The sequence below is a fragment of the Ahaetulla prasina genome, chromosome 5 (genome assembly GCF_028640845.1).
Source record: "Ahaetulla prasina isolate Xishuangbanna chromosome 5, ASM2864084v1, whole genome shotgun sequence".
In the NCBI taxonomy this organism is placed as follows: domain Eukaryota; kingdom Metazoa; phylum Chordata; class Lepidosauria; order Squamata; family Colubridae; genus Ahaetulla; species Ahaetulla prasina.
The window spans coordinates 67,019,840-67,041,678 of record NC_080543.1 but is presented as its reverse complement, the minus strand read 5'-3'; the positions used below and the strand labels follow the sequence as shown (position 1 = coordinate 67,041,678).

Genomic DNA, 21,839 nt, shown 5'->3' with positions numbered 1-21,839 from the left:
TGTTGGTGTCATTGCTGGGGTTGAAACCTGCTCTAAGACATAATTTCTTAACTTGTTTACTTGGTTGCTATGCAATTGTAATTGCTTGACTAGTGTTTGGACCTCTATTTTCCCTTTTGCCCCAAATCTGGATACCCTTGAATAGGAGAAAATAACACTGGAGGGCATCCATATAGCAGCTCAAATGGGGACAGTTTGAGGGATGTACGAGGCATTGTTCGGATAGCATACATGGCCATGAGTAGGACTTCAATCCATGTTGTGTGTGTTTCCAGGCAAAATTTGGTAATTATGGTTTTTAGTGTCCTATTTCATTTGGTTTTACTTCTAGTGTGACTTGACACTGACTCATCGGAACTAACCGAAGACACAGAGGCTCTTCTCTTCTTGTCTTTGTTACGTTTCAGATCAACTGCTTCTGGCTGTACAGCGATTGGTTCAGTCTTAATAGCCAGAGGAGCTATTGGTTTTCTTTGAGTAGGATAAGGAGGGGGTCAGGAATATTCCTCCCTATCTTCCTGACTCAAAATGGATTTCTTTTCATTAATTTTGTTGTATTTCATTTGCTGTTGTTTTGCTCTAGCCAAATAATTTTTTGCATTTTCTACCTGACATTTCCTGAGCCAAGTAAGTTTCTCTTAGATGTTTATTTCCACTGATTAATATATGGATACTGATCCCAATATCCATCCCCTGTTACTTTCTGATGAACTCATGACACGAGTTCTGGGTCCATTGACACGGTCATTGGCCACATTTCGCCAAACTTGGGCCCTGCCCACCTTACGCCGAAGGTGGACCACTCATTGCAGCAAAATATCCGCAGAGTATCAGGGTTCACACTGGGGGTCTCCATAATCTCTCAGGTATCCGGCTTTAAAGTTGCCTGACATACACTGTAAGGGGGTCCTTCGGACACCTTCCTTATTACAATCTCCACCCATCCTAACGACACTTAACACTGACTCATTGTGCCGGTAGTTCCGATGGTCACAAAGTGAGAACTGCAGTGGTTTAGCCACCCACACAATCCTACTTACTTGGAGACTTGGGTACGCCAACCTGTCTCCTGGAGGATGAACGGTCCCCTCTTCCAATCCAAACGGGATTGGGTACACTCTGCCGGGACTCGAACCCGGACCTCTTTATTGATACTTGCCTGCAGGCCGTCTTCTTGGTCTGCGGACTTCAACCCTTCTGTTCACCCTGAGGATCCTTGACTAAGTTGTTTCGCTGATGAACCTTCCTCTGCTTTCCCGATGATGTCTCCCCGTGTCAAATGCCACGTAGCCGGCCTGGAGTGATCCCCGATGAGGTAGATGACGTTTGCCAGGACAACCCGTCTGGAGAGTCAATGGCCCCTTCCTGTGTGTCCCTTCGTTCGTGGTCGCCAGAATATGTTATGGAATTTAGGAATACACAGAAAATTCCTGGATGAACAGAACAGGTTTTATGCGCATGTTCAGTGGCAAGCATAGGCAATGGCAACACTGAACTTCAATGAGTTCTGACGCACTTTCTTTTATACTTCAAAAGTACAGGAAACAGGAAAAACAGGAAAAAACATTTTTCTATATATGGTTATACAGACGCTTATCATATCATGATTGGTGATAATACAGATGGCCCCCTGCTATCCCCTTGTTGCTCACCATTGCCACCCCTTGCTGACTGTTTGCAGAAGCTAAATATCTTGTTTCCTATTACTCACTAGTGACAGGTATCTTGAAAAGCTATCTAAGTAAATTTCCTGTCAAGCAGTTTGCGGTTAGCTGTAAGCTTCCCGCTGCTCTGTGGCTAAGCTAGGTATGACTTTTGCTTCATGATGGTTCTTCTGACAAATATGCACTTTTGTCTGTCTAATATGAGTCCTGTATTAATGAGAATGATGTTTTATCAGGATTCTGTACCTTTTTCCATCTTAATAGGAAGCAATAAACAAACAAACAAACAAACAAACAAATATGTAGGGTTCCTTAAATTAATATGATTACAGCATTGGCTTGTAATAAATTGGGACCAGAATTTCTGTTGCAAAGCAAGGCACTTGTTAAATGATTCACGTCTGACTTTATTACCTTTTTTTGCCATGGTTAAATAGCAAGTCACTGCAGTTGTTAATTGAATCATATGGCTGCTGCCAAAACATCTGGAGCACAACTTGAACACCATCAGCATTGACAAAATCACCATCAGTCAATTGAAAAAGGCAGCTTTACTTCAACAGCTTACATCACGATACCTTGAATTCATTAAACAACATCTGCTTATCCCAGGTCCTTGAGAAGGACTTGATAGATGGGTAAAAATGTCAAATCCAGTCTAAACATCTGGCTGACTGCAACAACTGCAACAATAAAATTAGCTTTTTTTGATCTGTTGCCCTCTGGGTATATTGAATTATAATACCCAGAATTTAAGATGCCAGTGGGAAAACAATGCTAATTAATATGAGAAATACTAGAAGAAGTGATAGTGCTGTAACTTGGTATGACAAATCTGTTTCTTAAACCTTATACCTTTAGCAATTCTGCTCACAATGTACAGGATATATTAGATCCTAGGAGGAAGTAGGACAATCTGTGATTGATTGATGGTTAGTTATTTATCCTTACACAGAGATAGGCATAAAATAATCTTAAGTGATTAGAAATGGTAGTCAATAATTATTCTTAAAAAGTGGGCACTTTTCATATTCATTTTACTTTTTTATAATGCAAGACAGATTTTCCTTTTTCCTTTGAAAATTAACAGGGTTAGTGCTGCAGGTATTTCCTTGTATTTTGATAATTGGCTGCTGGTGATAAATATTGCATCATACTACTGGGTGTGTATTTTGTGCAAATAGCTTCCTGAGAGAAGAACAGCTGGTTTTTCAGGTTAATGGATAGAGTAATCAGTATCTGGTTGCTTACAAGGAAAGTTGCTTACAAGGAACATTTCAGCTATTATACCCTGGATATGGTAAGGCTTGATTAATCAGAATGCTATTTGCACGAATATTCTCATTTAAAAGCATATACATTCATAGACTCCTGTAATTGTATATTTCTCTTTTTCAAGCTGTCATGGAACATAAGAGTAAGAAATGAGGTGTGATTAGGCCATTTGTTTAACATAGTAGCTGCTACTTTAACTTCCTGTTGGAGCAATGAATAAAACTGAGATGTTCCCACGTAATAAATTTCTGTAATTTCTGTTTAAAATATAGCATAAGAAATCATTTCACTCTATAAAGTCATCAAAGGTTTATTCTAGAATGATGTAATTGAATAATACTTTTTTCTTTGCTTTATACTTTACTTTAAGGTATTTTTATAATCTCAACAGATCAGACTGAAGTGTGTGTTATTATACTGGGATGCTAAATTACCGTACTCCTCTTGATCTTTAGGAACAAAATAAGGGAAATTTCAGTGTCAGTTGTTAAATATAATGATTTACTCAAAAACTGTTGATCTAGCATATTTATTGCTTAAATTTGAGCAGAAATGACTGGTATTCAGTCCCATACTGTTTCTGAAAAATCAATCCTGTATTTGATGAAAGTACTGCTATTAAACTTTTCAGGAATAATATTCAGGTGGTCCTTGACTTATGACTGTTTGTTCAGTGACCGTTCAAAATTATAAAGGTGCTGAATGAAAGGCAGATGCTCAAATTTAAGATTGTTGCACCAGCCCCAGAGTTATCTAATTGCAATCTGGGCTCTTGGCAACTTGTTTGCACTTATGATGGATTGCCAAGCCTTCCGTGATCATGTGATCACCATTTGTGATCTTTCCTGCTGGCTTCTTCAGAAAGTCAACAAGGAAGGGAGGGAACTTCCTTCCGACTTTCCAGCATGGAAAGTTGCAAGCCACTTTGTCTTTCTGTGGAGTTTGCCCCTTCCCAAGGAAGACAGGGCGGCAAGGTACTGTGCAGAGAAACAAATCTGGGACAACTTCACTTTTCCCCATAGTATACTGCCTCCTCTCCCCACTTATGAAAGTTATGAAAAAGTATTACAAAAAGATTGAAACTTTGCAAAATTACTTTCTTTGGAAAGATCTACCATGCCTACTAGTTTCATCCACTAGTGCCAACCCACACATGTGCACAAACCCACAAAAAAGCAGAAGTTTGGATGTTTTTCCATCATTTTCAAATCAAATCTTGAGTCTTGGGCCTTTAAATTTTAAATATAGGTGGTCCTTGACTTACAACAGTTCATTTAATGACTGTTCAAAGTCACAACAGCACTGAAAAAACTGACTTATGATCATTTTTCACATTAACGACTGTTGCAGCTTCCTCATGGTCACATGATCAAAATTCAGATGCTTGGCAACTGGTTCATATTTATGACAATTGCAATATGTATACAGCTTTTGCAACCTTCTGACAAACAAAATCAATGGGGAAGCCAGATTCACTTAACCATGTTACTAACTTAATAACTACAGTGATTCGCTTAAGAACTGTGGCAAGAAAAGTCATAAAATGGAGCAAAACTCACTTAATAAATATTTTACTTAGCAACTCAAATTTTGGGATCAGGTGTGGTCATAACTACTACCTGTAATGTTAATTTTGAGAATCCACTTCAAGTCAGACTGATTTGCATACCCTATAGATTCATTGAATGCAAATTTAGTCTGTTCTGGTCCAGCTAAAATAGATAACTCATAATGTATGTAGCATGAGAATATGGACAGGTAAGTTGTATTATATCATGCTTGACCCTTGTTGGCTGAGGAGAACACACTCAATGGCAAATGATGAATGTGTCTTTGTGATACAGAATGATTTTTTTTAGCTATACAAATGTAATGGTGAAATTTTGTACTCTAAATTATTAGGTTTTTAACAGAATTCATTATTATAATATTTGACAAGATCTTGAAGTGTATAGTGCTATAGTATTCTAGGAAAGTGGATGACATTGGATGAAAGTGGATGACATCTAGATAACTGACCTAGATCTATTTCAAGATGGCTTTAAGGCTTTTTATGGGAGAAAGACTAGTTGAATAATCTCAAAGAACTCGACAAAACAAACATAGTTCTCTTGGTTCTATTTGACTTCTTAATGGCTTTTGTTATGTTGCAGGAATAATTTCCAAAGGTAGTGCTAGGAGATTCCCATTCATCCAAAATCTGTTGGCTTGAGATGTCCCTTAGGCAACCATCTTCTCCTCTAATATTTAGCTTGTACATGGTACTGAAAGACTGCTCACGAACTATGGATTTGGTATTGTTGTTGATATACAACATCTGTGGTTTCATCTTCCCAGATAATACCTGAATTACATAAACTCAAACAAAACCCACCCTATAATGCATATATAAAAGCATTGGTGGTATACAATAGGTACCATGCTATCTTATTTCTTTTTTCAGTCAAAATCAAGAGAACTGATTAAGTTCTAAATCAGTGTTGAAAACTGCCAAACAAACTGAAGTTTGTCTAGAGGAGACAGAAATATTGTAATCCTATTTAGTCAGATGGAAGATCAGGAAATATGATTCAAATTCTGTTAGACAGCGTTATCTTTGTGAAGAGTGAGAGTCACATCTCAGTTGAATTGCTGAAGTCAACCTGAATCCAGCTGTCTTGGTATTCCTTGTTCAATTCAGGGTTGGTATTAGCTAGGAATTAGTTTGTTCGGTTAAAACAAGTGTTCCAATTCAGTCTGTTCCTGGGAATGAGAAATCTAGATAGAGTCATGTAAAAGATTTTCTTCAGCAGGTCCAGAATGATGCAGTCAGACATATGTTCAATTGTTGAAATAACTTCCGTAGCTATTTTGTTTTTAATTGTCATTCAATTTCAGTGTTATTTCTATTAATTAAATATTCCAGTTGTACAAACAGGTGGGCATTTGTTGTCTTAAAATTACTAAAACATTAAATCATTCAAGAAACAGCTTAAGTAAATGTATATTTAATTTTAATTTTTAATTTTGTTGTTTTTATTTCAGGTAAAGCAATTCAGGGCGATTATTAACTTGAGGATAATGTATGAAAGAAGTTCACAGCATGTTCAGGAATTCAAGCAAAAGTTCCAGTGAACATTCAAATCACTAAAATGACCAAAATCTCTTGATCTGAAACATATGAATTAGCTCCTGACAAGAAACTGTAGCACTTGGATGTTTCCAGTGATGTGCTCTTAAACGCTGCATCTTATTGTCTGCCAGAAAACACATCTATTAAAGAATATAACAATTGAAGGAACATGTCTAACAATGCAGAAATAATCAATCTATCATTTTTATTAGAGCATGAAAGAGAAACAATATTGGGAGTATTAAAAAGAGATGAATACTTGAGAAAAATGGAAGATAAACGAATCAGGTAATCTTTAAAAAATATCTATACTATTTAAAAAACCAAATACTAAAGCTTGGTTTGGAACTGTGTGGCTGTTATCAGTGTTAGTAGCGATAATTATAAATGTTCCATTTTGCTCCTTTTTCATGTGCAAAACTTTGGCCTCCAACAGTCTGATTTACCCTTTAGAAAAATAAACTTTTTAAAAAAGATTATTCTTTGTGATAACTGTAGCCTAATTACAAATTGTTGATGTGAAACATATGTGCACATGCACAATATAGTCCTGCATGATTTCACAGAAAACTGGATACATTGCCCAAAATAATAGGTGTGTCTAGCACTAACATTATTTTAGAATGATGTTACACACACATACATACATTAATTATACAGTACTGTAGCACAAACCTTTCATACTTTGTTGAAATTATTGAATGAACTCTGGCTATATCTTTTGGTTTTCCTGATATAAGGTAATATGCATAAGTTCACAGGTTATAAGGTTTCTTTTTACAAATTCTTCTTTTATTGTTAATTCTAACTAATATTATGTATTATATTTCCTACTATCCAGCTCAGGAAATTCATTTCATATTAACTATTAATCTATTGTTTGGGATACCATTATTTCTTTGTTCTTAAATATTTTATAGAAAGCACACTAGTTAATTTCTGTATACATTTAAAATAGTTTAGGCTATTAACTGATCTTTGGCACTTTTTCTTTCTTACGATTTTGTACGTAGTAGGGAAAGAATTTTGCACTTGCCTTCCCTTAACACAAATAGTGTGCTTAGGTTTAAAACCCAAATGGCACAAATGAAGCTGCTGCTGCACAATAAGCAAAACTGATATTGGCAATTTTAAAAAATGGTTAGTATTCAAACTATATACTATTTTTAAATTTTTGTACTATGCTTGTATTTTTGTTTATCCTAGCCCTAAGCAAGATAGATAAGGATAGAAAATTGGCTAAAAATCAAAGCTTTTACAGAGAATAGAAGAGGAAATAAATCACAAATTAGCCTCCATAGAGGGAGAAATGATAAGCTCCAAGCATATCACCCAAATCTTAAAGATCAATGTGCAGCTAAGAAGCTGACTGGTTGCTCTTGAGCAAACTTTATTAGCTGCAAGTTCATGTAGGTCTCTGGGCTTAGATGCACTTTGCTTTCCACAAAGACAAGAGCCAGTAATAAAGAGAAGATTGAATAAGCACAGCAGAATACAGGCAGTGATTCTCCAGTAACAGATGTGTCTGCAGGTGTCAGATCCCTATCGCAATACTGCCATTCAAGTGGGGAGGGAACCCTGGATTCTTTTACTCGGTTATTGCTCTCATCCTGTTTTCTATGTATCCTGTAATTCCATAGTTTATAATTTTTACCCTGTCACTTATTCTGCCCTGTGCTTTGATTTACCTTGGGGAATGTACAAGGGGAGAGGGCCATCTGTTTTCTCTCAGTTTGGAAACGTCACAGAAGAAGCGCATGGGAACGACTCCTTATCTCATTCTTAGGATGACCATTTCCGCAACATCTTCGCACCTGTGGATTGGCTCATTCAACATCAAAATGAGGGGAGGGGTTTCTAACCACTTCATCCTAACGGAATTGCCTGGGGGGAACTCAGACCCTGCTTTGCATTGTCTAGCATTCACTTCCTTTCAATAAAAGTTTCCTTTTGAAATGCTAAAGTTTCTAGAGTCCATGCTTTCTTGAACAGGAGGGAGAGGCAGGACCTTACATAAAGCTGCAAAAGTGGTCAAACTGGAGAAGCAAACTCACTCTACCAAGGGCACCCTGCACACAATGTCCAAGCAAAGCAGCAAGCAAGGAGAGGGAGAATGCTGGTGTGAGACCTCCACTACCACTTAGCCAGAAGTCAGTTCTATCTGTTCCATCGAAGACATTGAAGCTGTTTTGGAAGGCCCCATGAAATCCAGATGGTCAATTGGAGTGGGGAAGAAAGATAACTGGGATGGAAGAACCCGAGGAGTCACCCTCATCCAGGGCAGTCGACAACAGGGCTAAAAACGCGAGCCGGAAGCCTGTCTGACCAGGAAGAGCCAATCGAAGATCCAGCCAGAGATGACCACCTCAAGAGAAACATTATGTGGTTTGTGATGGAGGCTTTTGAAAACCTCAGAACCAGGGGGGAATTAGATTGACACAAGAGAGAGGGTGTTGTGCCTCACTCGCTCCCCCTGCCACAGCTGGGCCCCTCTTATCTCCTGCCAGATGCTAATAGTGCTGAAGAATGTCCTGGCATGCCTCCAGCCCCCAGCCCTGGCGCCATGCCTGGACAAACCGAACAAACAAACCTCCCTCCGATAGCATGTGTGCCTGAAGCCAGCCACGAGCTGGGATTACCAACAGCTGGAGACGATACGATGCAATGGGTAGATCCACGCTTTCAGAGAATGGAGAGGCGACGGAAGGAAGGAAGAGAGGGGCAGGCCTGGATAAGTGCTGAGTCATGGAGCCACACCCCATGGCCTATATAAAGGATCTGCTTTCTGGCATTCTCTGAGTCAGGCAAAGTCTAATCTGGATTGCTGAAGTCACATCTTGGATTCCTGCCTGCCCTGAGGACTCTGATAGGACTTTGGCAGAGCTGCAGAGGCACGCTTGATACGGACTTCCCTGACCCGGCCGTCAGAGGAGGAGTGGGACATGACATCGGGCAAGGCAGCAGCAGCAGCCAATGGGGCCGGGGTCACCAGTCCAGATTTAGCAGCAGCAGACCAGGCCGAGGTGATGGGGCAGCAACCATCCAGGTGAACCCACCCCACGCAGCACCAGCCTTTGCAAACGTACCTGGCCACCTCTGAGCACTGCAACTGGAGAGGAACACCACCCCCGGGAGTGAAGTACGATGGCGACCTGCATCAACTGGGGGTTTTCCTGGCACATGTCCTCATGTACATGCAGGAGTATGAAAGGGATTTCCAGACCCAGGGTGCTCGAATCCAAGTTGTCACCCTGGAAGGGACAGCTTCCTGTTAGATGGTGGCAGCTGCCTATTGGACAGTGACCCTCCACAACGCACACACTCCTGAACTGCGGAACTTCGACCAATTCATGATTTATTTATTATTTTTTTATTTATTTGATCATATTTATATACCGCCCTATCTCCCGAAGGACTCAGGGCGGTTTACAGGCACTTAAAAAACACATAAATACAATATAAAAACAATTTAAAAACTTATTCTAAAAGCCCAATAATTAAAAATATAGGAATAAAACCCAATTTAAAACCCATAAATTTAAAATCTAACTCAGTCCTGCGCAATTAAATAAGTATGTTTTAAGCTCGTGGCGGAAGGTCCGAAGGTCCGGAAGCTGACGAAGTCCGGGGGGTAGTTCGTTCCAGAGGGTGGGAGCCCCCACAGAGAAGGCCCTTCCCCTGGGCGTCGCCAGACGACATTGCCTCGCTGACGGCACCCTGAGGAGTCCTTCTCTATGAGAGCGCCCGGGTCGGTGAGAGGTATTCGGTAGCAGTAGGCGGTCCCGTAAATAACCCGGCCCTATGCCATGGAGCACTTTAAAGGTGGTCACCAAAACCTTGAAGCGCATCCGGAAGGCCACAGGTAGCCAGTGCAGTCTGCGCAGGATGGGTGTTATGCGGGAGCCACGAGGGGCTCCATCTATCACCCGCGCAGCCGCATTCTGGACTAACTGTAGCCTCCGGATGCCCTTCAAGGGGAGCCCCATGTAGAGAGCATTGCAGTAATCCAGGCGAGACGTCACGAGTGCGTGAGTGATGGCTGTTTGCTGCTGATATAAAGACCCCTTGGCAGATGACAAAGCTTGCAATCACATCAGAACAGGGACACCAGGTGGTAACTTAATATACTGAAGAGTTCTGAGACCTCACCTGCAGAGTGGACTGGCTGGAAGCTATTATAGTGAGCTGGTTCAAAGACAGTCTGAATGACAACCTCTACCATGCCTGCCTGGCTCAAGGGGCCCCTAATTGCCTGCACAATTGGTACATTCTGGCCAAAGAAGTGGAGATTGACATGGCCAGAAACCAGTACCGAGTGGGAAGAGCCTGGAAGAGATCCACAGCCCAGGGGAAGCCATTCAAGCTGCAAACCCCCCTGGCACTGAGATCATATGCCTGCATCAAATGCAGGAAGGAGGGGCACCGTGCAGCTGAGTGTCATTCAAAAACTCCCGCTCAAAAGCCAGAATGCCTGTCTGGAGGAAATCCTGCGAACAACCCCCCGAGAGAAAGACACCGCATTGAGAAGTGGGGAGGCCATGGGAAGGAACTCCAGCATCAACGGGGGAGGAATCAGGCCCATCCAAGAGTGACCCTGAGGACAACCTGCTGTAAGTGAACCAATTGAGCCACTCACCCTGCCCGTAAGACTGTTTTTCCCCAGTCGGGGGAAAAAAGTGAAAATCTCAGCCCTCTTGGACTCAGGGTGCACCTGATGTTTGAATAGCCCAACCCTGGTGGGAAAATTGGGCATATACTTGTGGAAGCTAAAAAAAACCATCGCATTCTGCCAGTTAGATGGGTCAGTTGCAGGAGGGAACCAGCTATTTTTGCCCCAGAACCGCTGGGCATAGCAATGGAGACTCAGGATGACAGACTCACTTTCATTGTGCCATGTGGAATGGAATGGCCACTAGTTCTCACCTGGTTAAAGAAGTGGAACCCCAGAGTTAACTGGAAGCAGGGGACTCTAAGATTTCAATGGGAAGTGACTGTACCTGATGGTTGAAGGGAGGAACTGGGGGGAGACCCAAACAAAGAATCAGCAATGATGGGAAAAGCCACGCCAACCCAGGGCATCCCCAGGGAGTACAAGGACCAAGCTGAGGTGTTCAACAAAGAAGGTTACAAAGAGCTCCCCCCACACTGCTCCACATAATGCACTATTGAGATCCTCCCAGGGACCAAACTACCAAAACCAAAAACGTATAGCATGTCTTCCAGGGACTCAAGGAGTTGAGAGTCTTCATAGATAAAAATCTATCGGAGCTTTCATTGAACTCATGCAACCAAAAATTGCTGCCCCTGTGCTATTCTGAGAGAAGAAGGATGGGTCTTTGCTTCTTTGTGTGGATTATAGAAATTTAAGCACTGTGAGTGTGGAGAATGTGTACCCCCTCTCCCTCATGAAAGACATGTTAGCCCACCTCTCGAAAGGAATTTTTTTTCCAAAATTGGACTTAAGAGAGGCTTACTACTGAATCAGGATTAGGAAAGAGGACGAATGGAAAACAGTTTTTAACACTCCTTTGGAGTGTTACCAATTCAAAGTGCTCCCATTTGGATTACAAGGGACCCCTTCCGTGTTTATGCAACTGATACATAAGATGCTCCATGAGTTTCTGTATAAAGGGGTTCTGGTGTACTTAGATGACATTTTAATATACACTCTGACAAAAGCCGAGCACGTAGAGCTGGTCCGAGCAGTCCTAAACAAACTCCGTGCTGCAAATCTTTATGCAAAACTTTCCAAATGTGAATTCCACAAAGATAGAATTGATCTGGGATATAGGATTTTCAACAAGGGCATGGAAATGGACCCAGGGAAAGTGCAAGCAGTGATTGACTGGGCTCCCCCTCGCACCAGCAAACAACTACAAACCTTCCTGTGGTTTGCAAATTTTTACCGGCAATTTATCTCATCCTTTGCACAAATTGCACTCCCAATCACTAACCTATTGAAAATGGGGCGGGGGGGGGGTGCAAATCAAAAACAAAGGACCCCATAAACTGGACCATGGAATGCCAAGCAGTATTCCTTAGACTGAAACAATTGTTCTCAATCGAACCAGTCATAAAACACCCAGATCCAGAACAGCCGTTCATCATACAAGGCAAGCGCCAATGATGTAGCAGTCGGAGCCATCCTACTCCAAGAAAACAAGCAGGGCCACAGGGTATATGCAAGTCCTGTGCATATACATCTGAAAAACTAACTGACACTGAACAGAGATGGGCTATCTGGGAGAATGAAGCTTTTGCAGTACGGTGGGCTCTCTTTACTTGGAGGCATTTCCTAGAGCAGAATAAAATCCCTTTCAAAGTCTGGACTGATTATAAAAACCTAGAGGCCCTAAAAACCCCACAGAAACTCTTCCCAAAACAAGTTCACTGGGCTCAATACTTCAAACATTTCAATTTCAACCTAAAATACTTCCCTGGGGGAAAAACCTTTTAGCAGACGCACTATCCAGAAAGCCTCAGTTTAATAGTTTTTTGGAAAGGGTGCGCAACTTGGGCGTTCTCCTGGATGGACGGCTGTCGTTTGAAGACCATGTGGCGGCCGTCTCCAGGAGAGCTTTTTACCAGGTTCGCCTGGTTCGCCAGTTGCGCCCCTTTCTGGACCGGGATGCCTTATGCACGGTCACTCATGCTCTCGTCACTTCTCGCCTGGATTATTGCAATGCTCTCTACATGGGGCTACCCCTGAGGTGCACCCGGAGACTTCAGCTAGTCCAGAATGCAGCTGCGCGGGTGATTGAGGGAGCACCACGTTGCTCCCGGGTAACACCACTCCTGCGCAGTCTGCACTGGCTACCTGTGGTCTTTCGGGTGCACTTCAAGGTTCTGGTTACCACCTTTAAAGCGCTCCATGGCTTAGGGCCCGGGTACTTACGGGACCGCCTGCTGTTACCTTATGCCTCCCACCGACCCGTACGCTCTCACAGAGAGGGTCTTCTCAGGGTGCCGTCCGCCAAGCAATGCCGGCTGGCGGCCCCAGGAAGGGCCTTCTGTTGGAGCTCCTACTCTGGAACGACCTTCCCCGGTTTGCGCCAAATATCTGACCTTCGGACCTTTCGTCGGGAATTAAAAACTTATTTATTCATCCAAGTGGGACTGGACTGATTTTTTAGATTTTTTAAATTTCTAAATTTTAAATTTTAATTTTTTTAATTTTCTGTAATTTTATATGGGGTATTTTAGGTTGGTCAATTTGACGGTTTTAATTCGGCCACTATTGAATAGGTATTTTAAATTGATTTTTAACTTTGTATACTTATTGCTTTTTATCTTGGCTGTACACCGCCCTGAGTCCTTTGGGAGAAGGGCGGTATAAAAGTTTAATAAATAAATAAATAAATAAATAAATAAATAAATAAATAAATAAATAAATAAATAAATAAATAAATAAATAAATAAATAAATAAATAATAGGGGAAAACCTGAAGTGATCAAACCCCTGCCAAAGTGATGACCAGGAGCAAGCTAAACAAGAACCACTAATGGACAATGCTATCACTCAGGTGTTTAAAAAAGCCCTACAAATCAATGGCTGCTTCCTAGCCCATAAAAACATCTGTTTAATTAAAGATGACTTAGCTTGGGTGGGAGGAAAATTATACGTTCCAGCTAGTCAGAGAATTCCTCTCATGCAATCATGCCATGACTCCAAACTGGCTGGTCACTTCACTTTCGTGAAAACCCTACACCTTATCAAAAGGCAATTCTGGTGGCCATCTCTTAAGAAAGACATTGAAAGCTATGTAGCCAGTTGCCCTATCTGTGCAGCAGCGAAGAGGAGACAAGGAAAAAGCCCCAGTCTTTTACAGACAGTAGCCGAGCCTTCAACACCCTGGAGAGAGATCTCTATGGATTTTATTATAGAGTTACCTGAAAGTGGGGGGAATACTTTTATTTGGGTCATAACAGATCTTTTTTCCAAGCAGGCCCACTTTGTTCCCTGCCAAAAAATCCCCATCGCTAAGGCACTCGCCAAATTGTTCCTGCAGCATGTCTATCGGTTACATGGGCCCCCACAAAGGATAATATCTGATGGGGGGGGTCCAATTCATTTCAATGTTTTGGAAGGCCTTTTGGGACCTTCTTGGAACAAGCCATGGCATAAGTTCTAGTCATCATCCTCTAACGGTTCAAGAGAGAGACTGAACTTGGTTCTGGAACAATATTTAAGGTGCTTTATTAATTATCAACAAGATAACTAGACTGACCTCCTGCCTTTTGCAGAAGTTGCCTATAATAACTCTGTGCACTTTAGCATTGAGTTCACCCCATTTCAAGTTGCCACTGGCCAGGACTTCATCCCAATGCCTGAACCACCAGTAGAAGAACCAACCATACCCTCACTTAAGGAGTGGATACAACAACTGCAAAATACCTGGCAGTAGTGAGACTAGCCTTGAAGGAGGCTAGAGCTGCTTTTAAAGCCCAAGCTGACAAAAGAAGGACAGATCCAAACCCATTTAAAATAGGTAATAAGGTTTACCTGTCCACAAAATTCCTACAATCCTTACAACCCTCAAAAAAATTGGGACCCAAATACATAGGGCTTTCCCAATCACTAGAATCATCAACCCAGTAACGGTAGAATTAATACTCCCCAAGAAACTTAGATCCACCCAGTTTTTCACTGCAGCCTGTTGAAACCTGAAATTATATCCCCTTTAAGGCCCCCAGCAGACACTCCTCTGACCCCTTATATGGTAGAAGGGGAACGACACTTTGAACTCAAAGAGATTCTTGATTCTTGCACCCACCAGGGTTCAACTCAATACCTAATCCCCTGGAGACATTTACCTCCCTCACAAAATGAGCAGGTGGCTAAGAAACATGTTAGGGCCCCTGCATTGCTGAAAAAGTTTCACTCAAAGTATCCTAACAAACCAAACTAACTCTCTGTGATGTTCATCTTTCTGTTCTCTTTTACAGGTAATCCCCTCATTTTTTTTGAAGGGGGGTTAGGGTTGGCTGTGGATTGGCTCATTCAACTTCAAACTGAGGGGAGCAGTTTCTAACCACTTTATCCTAACAGAATTGTCGAGGGGGGGGGAATCAGACCCTTCTTTGCATTGCCTTGCATTCACTTTCTTTCAATAAAAAATTCCTTTTGAAATGCTAATTTGAATATTTCAAAAATCCATGCTTTCTTGAATTGGAAGGAGAAGCATGACCTTACAGCAGAGCTGTTGGGTGTACCTATATTTTTAAAAGAATTTTGATTGTTATAGTAAAACCTAAAAATAAATCCATATCATCTTTGCAATTCTTTTTTTTTATTATTCAAAAAGTTTTACAGAAAAATTTCCCCCCCTTTCCCCCCAACTCCCCTCCCCCTCCCTTCATAACCCCTCTCCCCACTGACTTCCTGGAACAAGCACAAGGTATAGTTAAAAATAAAACAAACATATGCTAAAAAAATTTCGTCCCAACTTAATTATACTCCTACAATTCTCATCAGTTCCTAACTTCCCCCGAAAACAATCAAGAATAATACATCATAATCATTCAAAAGCAGTCTGATAACACTTAGTCTGATATATACTTTGAATATAGTCAATCCATTTTTTCCATTCCTTTAAGTATCTTTCTTGCATATCGTCTTTCAAAAAGGCTGATATTTTCGCCATCTCAGCCAAATTGGCAACTTTCAATATCCATTCTTCTATTGCAGGTACTTCTTTTTTCTTCCAATACTTTCCTATTACTAATCTTGCTGCTGTTATTAGATTTAAAATCAATTTAGTCTCAATTACTGTACAGTCCGTAATAATTCCCAACAGGAAAAATTGCGGCAGGAACTTTATCTTCTTTTTCAAAACATTTTGTAAAATCCACCAAATTTTTATCCAAAAGGCCTTTAAATCCTTACAAGTCCACCAAATATGAAAATATGTAGCGTCATCACAATTACATCTCCAACATTTTGCTTGCATATCTGGATACATACACAATAATTTCTTAGTATCTAAATGCCATCTATAAAACATTTTATAAAAATTTTCCCTTAAATTCTGTGCCTGCGTAAATTTAACATTTCTAACCCAAATTTTTTCCCAGGTTTCCAACAATATTGGCTCCTGAAAATTTTGTGCCCACTTTATCATACAGTCCTTTACCAAATCCCTTTCAGAATCTATTTCAAGTAACACATTATACAATCTCTTTATATGCTCCTGAGACTGGTTTCTAATTTGCATTACCAAATTTTCCTCATTCTGCACTATATCAATTTTCTGATCTTCCTTCCATCTAGCACGTAGTTGCTCATATTGAAACCAAGTATAATTTTTCCATTCTTCTTTTAGTACGTGCAAAGATTTTAATTGCAAATTACCTCTTTCAGTATACAAAAGATCTTTATATGTAATCATTTCCTGATTCTGTTTTATATTTATATTCTCTATTGCATGCCTGGGATTTGCCCAAATAGGAATTTTGTAATTTAACTTGTGATAATATTTCTTCCAGACACACAGAAGAGCAATTCTTAACACATGGTTCTTAAAGGCTCTATCCACTTTTTTATCATACAATAAATATGCATGCCATCCATAACCTTCTATATTCAAAATCCTTTCCTCCGTTAAATTAAACCAATCACTTATTACAGAAAGAGCAGCTGCTTCATAGTATAATTTAAAATTGGGCATTTTTAAACCTCCCCTTTCCCGAGAATCTTGAATTATTTTCCTTTTAACCCTAGTGTCAGGCCTGGAAACCATAGTAGACTTTAGGGTTCCAGACGCTGCCACATTTTTTCCCTGAGGGGAAGAAGGGGGGTTGAGGGGTATGGTAACATTCTTCAAGCGGTCAAGGTCGGATGGTGTTCACATCTGCAGGAAGAGTGGCGAGAAGATATTCGAATGAACTGGGAGAACATGGGACCATGTGACCAGCAAAGGGGCCAGGGGGGTGGGACTCTTGGGGTTTGTATAACTGGGAAAAGAATCCGGAAGTTCAGTTTTGGAATTCCACTCATCGTGTGCCAGTTTCCTCATGCTAGTAAAGAACTCTGAAAGACAATGGCTTCTGAGTTTTTTTTATGCAGAAGAGGTTTTTCTGGAACCTTGACACCTAGCTTTTTTACCTTCCCATATAAATTTGTTAATTCCCATCTGTCATTCCTCAAGATTCTTATCTTTCTTAATTATTGGTATCATCTGAAAGAGGAATAAAAATCTAGGTAAAACATTCATTTTAATAGCAGCTATTCTCCCCAGCAATGATAATTGCAATTTTTTCCAAACAATCAATTCCTTCTGAACTTTTTGCTATAAAACCTCATAGTTATTCTTATACAATTTCACATTTGATGATGTAATATAAACCCCTAAATATTTAACCTTCTTTACAATTTCAAATCCTGTTATTTCCTCTAATTTTTCTTTCTGTTGTCTGGCCATATTTTTTATTATCACTTTTGTCTTTTTCTGATTTACCTTAAACCCTGAAACCTTCCCATATCGATCAATTATTTCCAACAGAGATATACTAGAATTTATAAGGTTTGTTAAAGTAATCACCAGGTCATCTGCAAAAGCTCTCAGTTTATATTCATGTTGTCTAACTTTAATTCCCTCTATCTCCTTTACTTCTCGTATTTTATCCAATAATGGTTCTAGAGTTAAAATAAACAATAATGGTGATAAAGGACATCCCTGTCTTGTTCCTTTCGCAATCTTAAAAGGTTCTGTTAAGCTACCATTAATTATAATCTGTGCTGTTTGCTCTCCATAAATTGCCCTAATTATTCTTGTAAAACCATCTCCAAATTGCATCTTTTCTATTAATTTAAATAAAAAATCCCAATGCAATCGATCAAAAGCTTTCTCTGCATCAAGAAAAATAAATGCTGCTGGAATAGAATTTTTCTTTTCTAAATACTCCAATAAATTAACAATCTGCCTAACATTATTCCTCATCTGTCTCCCTTTTATTATTATTATTATTATTATTATTATTATTATTATTATTATTATTATTATTATTATTATTATTATTATTATTATTATTATTATTATTATTATTATTATTTTTTATACGCTTCTCCTGAAGGACTCAGGGCGGTGTACAGCCGGAGATAAAATACAAAATATGTGCAATTAAAACATATCAAAATTACAAAAACGGCTAATAATTAAAATTAAATTTAAAATATTTAAGAATATTAATAAAACCCCAATTTAAAATCAAACTATTATACCAGTCCCGCTTGAATAAATAATATAAATATAATATATATATATTATATTAATATAATATAATTTATAATATATATTATAAATCCAGATTGATCATTGTGAATTCTTCGCTGCAAAATCAACATTAATCTGTTAGCTATTATTTTAACAAAAATCTTATAATCATTATTTAAAAGTGAGATTGGCCTGTAATTCCCAGGTTTAGAACAATCCTGTTCTTCTTTTGGTATCAATGAAATAAAAGAAGTTCTCCATGAGGGGGGAATTCCCCCTCCTAATTGTATCTGATTAAATAATTCCTTAAGTGGACCTAACATCTAATCCTGTAAATTCCTATAATAACTAACTGTAAGCCCATCCGTACCAGGAGTTTTCCCCATTTTTAATTGTTTAATTACCAAAATAATTTCTTCAGAGGTTATAGGCCGGTTCAGTTCATCCTTTTGTTCTAAAGTTAAATTTTTAACCTTATATTCCTTCAAATAATTATCAATATCCCTGTGCAATATATTATCTTTAAGGTATAAATTTGTGTAATAGTCTAAAAAAGCTTTTTTAATTTTATCCTGTTGATATCTCTCTTTACCTTTATATTCTATTTTTTCTATAGTACGTTGTTTTTGTTTTTTCCTTAAGGTGTATGCAAACCACCTACCAGGTCTATTTGCATTACAAAAAGTATTATGTTTGGCATATTGTATATTTGTTGCCACCTGATCAGCCATTATTATATTAAATTGACTCTGTAATAACTTTATTGCATCTTTAAATTTTTGATCATGCGGGTTATGTATTAATAATTGTTGTTTCTTATAAATTTCCTCTTCTAGATACCTACACTGTCTTTGTTGCTTATTTCTCTGTCTATTATGAATATATATTAATACACCTCTCATAAAAGCTTTACTGGCGTCCCAAACCATTTCTATCGATGTTTCCTTATTCAAATTATAATCAAAAAATTCTTTCATCTGCTTTTTACATTGATTTACATTATCCTGATATCTAAACAAATTTTCATTTAATCTCCATGTTCTTCTGCCTTCTTTTCCATATTGCAATTCCATCCAAACAGGATTATGATCAGACAAATATCTTGGAAATATCTTAGTTTTCTTCACCCTAGAAAGCAAATCATTAGAAGTTAAAATAAAATCAATACGTGAGAAGGATTGATGCCTATCTGAGAAAAAAGTATAGTCTCTTTCCTCCAAATTCTGCAGTCTCCATACATCTCTCAACTCAAAATCTTCGATCATCTCAAAAAAGGATTAGGCAGCTTTGCATGTGCATCTTCTTAGAAATATTCTCTTGTCCTTTCGTGTATCTATTACTCCATTCCAATCTCCTAATATAATACACGATTTATAATCCCATAGAATCAATTTATCATACAACATTCTATAAAATTTTTCTTGTTGCTGATTGGGTGCATATATACCAAACAAAAGGGTCTTTTTTGTTTCTATTGTAAGTTCAATGGCAATATATCTTCCGTAAATATCTGCCTCTATTAACTTGGCTGGTATATCTTTTCTCAAATAAACCACTATGCCATGTTTTTTGTCCAAAGCTGAGGCAACAAAATGTTTACCTAACTTTGAATTTATTAAGTACTTTTGATCTGATAATTTAATATGCGTTTCTTGTAAGCAAATCACATCATTTCTAAATTGTTTCAAATAATGAAATATTTTTCTTCTCTTCTGAGCTGAGTTCAAACCATTGACATTCCAGGTCAAAATTTTATTTGCCATTACTGGCCTGCTGAAGCTTTTGAGCGATCAGCTGAAGATCGTCCTCCCGTATCTTCGGCCTTGCTCCTCCCACCGCTTCTGTAGCAGAATCCTGAACTTTACTTTGAGTTTGTTGCTCCTTTTCTTTATGTTTAAGGGCTCCCCTCGTCAGTCTTTGTTCTTGTGGTTGTTCCTCAGATGGTAACATCACTGGGATCACCTCAGCTTCCACACCCATTTGAGTCTCTTAAATTCTTTTTTCTATTATTTCTATTTCAAGTTTCAGCACGGTAGAAAGAAAATCTTTGGCCTTAAGCACTGTATCAATACGATATCTTCTTCCTTGATAATACACTGTCAAACCAACTGGAATCTCCCATCTAAATTGAATCTGGTATTTCTTAAGTTCTTGTGTAAAAAATGTAAAGTCCTTTCTATCCCTTAACATCTTGGGAGGAATCTCTTTCAAAACCTTCAGCTCCTGTTCTCCTATTTTCAAATTTTTCTGAAATGCAACTTGCAAAATTTGATTTCTCACTGTCCTTTTCAAAAAATAAACCACAATATCTCTAGGAAGTTTCTTCTGCCTGGCAATCCAGGAATTAACTCTATAAATTTTGTCAATTTGATAAGCAACCTCTTGTGGATCAAGTTCAATAAGTTCAGCCAGAGCTTCTGATAAATTTTTTTTTAGATCATCCCCTTTCTCCTCATGCAGGCCCCTAATTCTCAGAGCTCCTTCCATCATTCTATACTGCATCACCACCACTTGATCTTCATTTTTGTCCAATTTTATTTGCATTCCCCCCATTCTATTTTCTATTTGCTGATTTGACTGAGCAATTTCTTGCACCTCCTCCTCCACCACCTCCAGTCTTTTTGCCAAACCTTGGAAAGCCATTAAAATATCTTCTCTTATTTTTTTATTATTCTCTTTTATTTCTTCTCTTATTTTCTCATTATTGTCCATCATCTCCTTAAACCTTTGTTCAAACACTTTCCCTTGCTCTTTAATCAAATCTTCCAAAGCTGGTTCAGAACCCCTTCTACCACCAGTCTTAGGTGGTTTAGTAGCCATTTCAATTTTTAAAAACCACAAAATTTAAATCTAGAAACTTCTCTTTTCCCCTTTAAGTATAGTAGAGCTCACTTCATTACAATCCACAAGTAACGTTTCTTAGCTTCTTAATTACACAACCTTCCATTTCATTATACAGTTCCATTTCTTCACTTTCACTTCCTTTCAGATGCCATCTTAAACAGTCAGTTAAAACAAAGAAAAACAAGTTTCTCTTTTTAAAAGGTAGAAGTCAGGAAATCAAAAATACTTGCAATCGAGTAGTTGTTCACTCGTGCTTGTTCCGTCCGCTTATAGAAATCCACAAAGAAAAGACAATTAGCAGAGATGGACACTTTCTTCTTTTCCTGCTTTTGCAGGAGCGCGCTGAAGATCGGAGCTTGGCAGGGTTATTTATGGGACTCGACCCTCCAGGGCTCTGCTTAAAAAAACAAAGCCCCTGGGGAGATCTACCACTCCCCTGCTGCTCTTATCTCTCCCTTTCATCCAGGGAGGGAAATTAAAGCTGGCTTTTTCCTGGCTTTTACAATGTTCAGTACGGAGCGCCTTAATTAGGCACTCAGCGAAGAAGGTGGCGCCACCGGAAACCCCCATCTTTGCAGTTCTGATGTCAACAGAATAGTCCTTAAAATGTTGCCCAAGGTAATACCATATCTTGTTGCAATATTGATGAAATAAATCAATTTTATATTTCTTCCTTTTACTTCTAATACTCTTACTCTTTAGTTCCTTCAAATACTGTCGTAGAATTTGATT

The 21,839-nt window shown here is 39.0% G+C and overlaps 1 protein-coding gene across 6 annotated transcripts in view; it reads left to right on the top strand.

Moving 5' to 3' along the window:
• The window catches only part of SYTL5 (synaptotagmin like 5), a 187,050-nt gene that overhangs the window by 40,745 nt on the left and 124,466 nt on the right, over positions 1-21,839 (top strand). For 5 of the 6 annotated variants that reach the window (XM_058184449.1, XM_058184448.1, XM_058184452.1 and 2 more), the window contains exon 2: positions 5,964-6,339. In XM_058184449.1, the coding sequence (XP_058040432.1) occupies positions 6,221-6,339 (119 nt within the window). In that variant the 5' untranslated portion in view covers positions 5,964-6,220. Of the gene's footprint in view, positions 1-2,895; positions 2,965-5,963; positions 6,340-21,839 lie in introns of those variants that run through there. The other variant, XM_058184446.1, reaches the window with a different exon arrangement.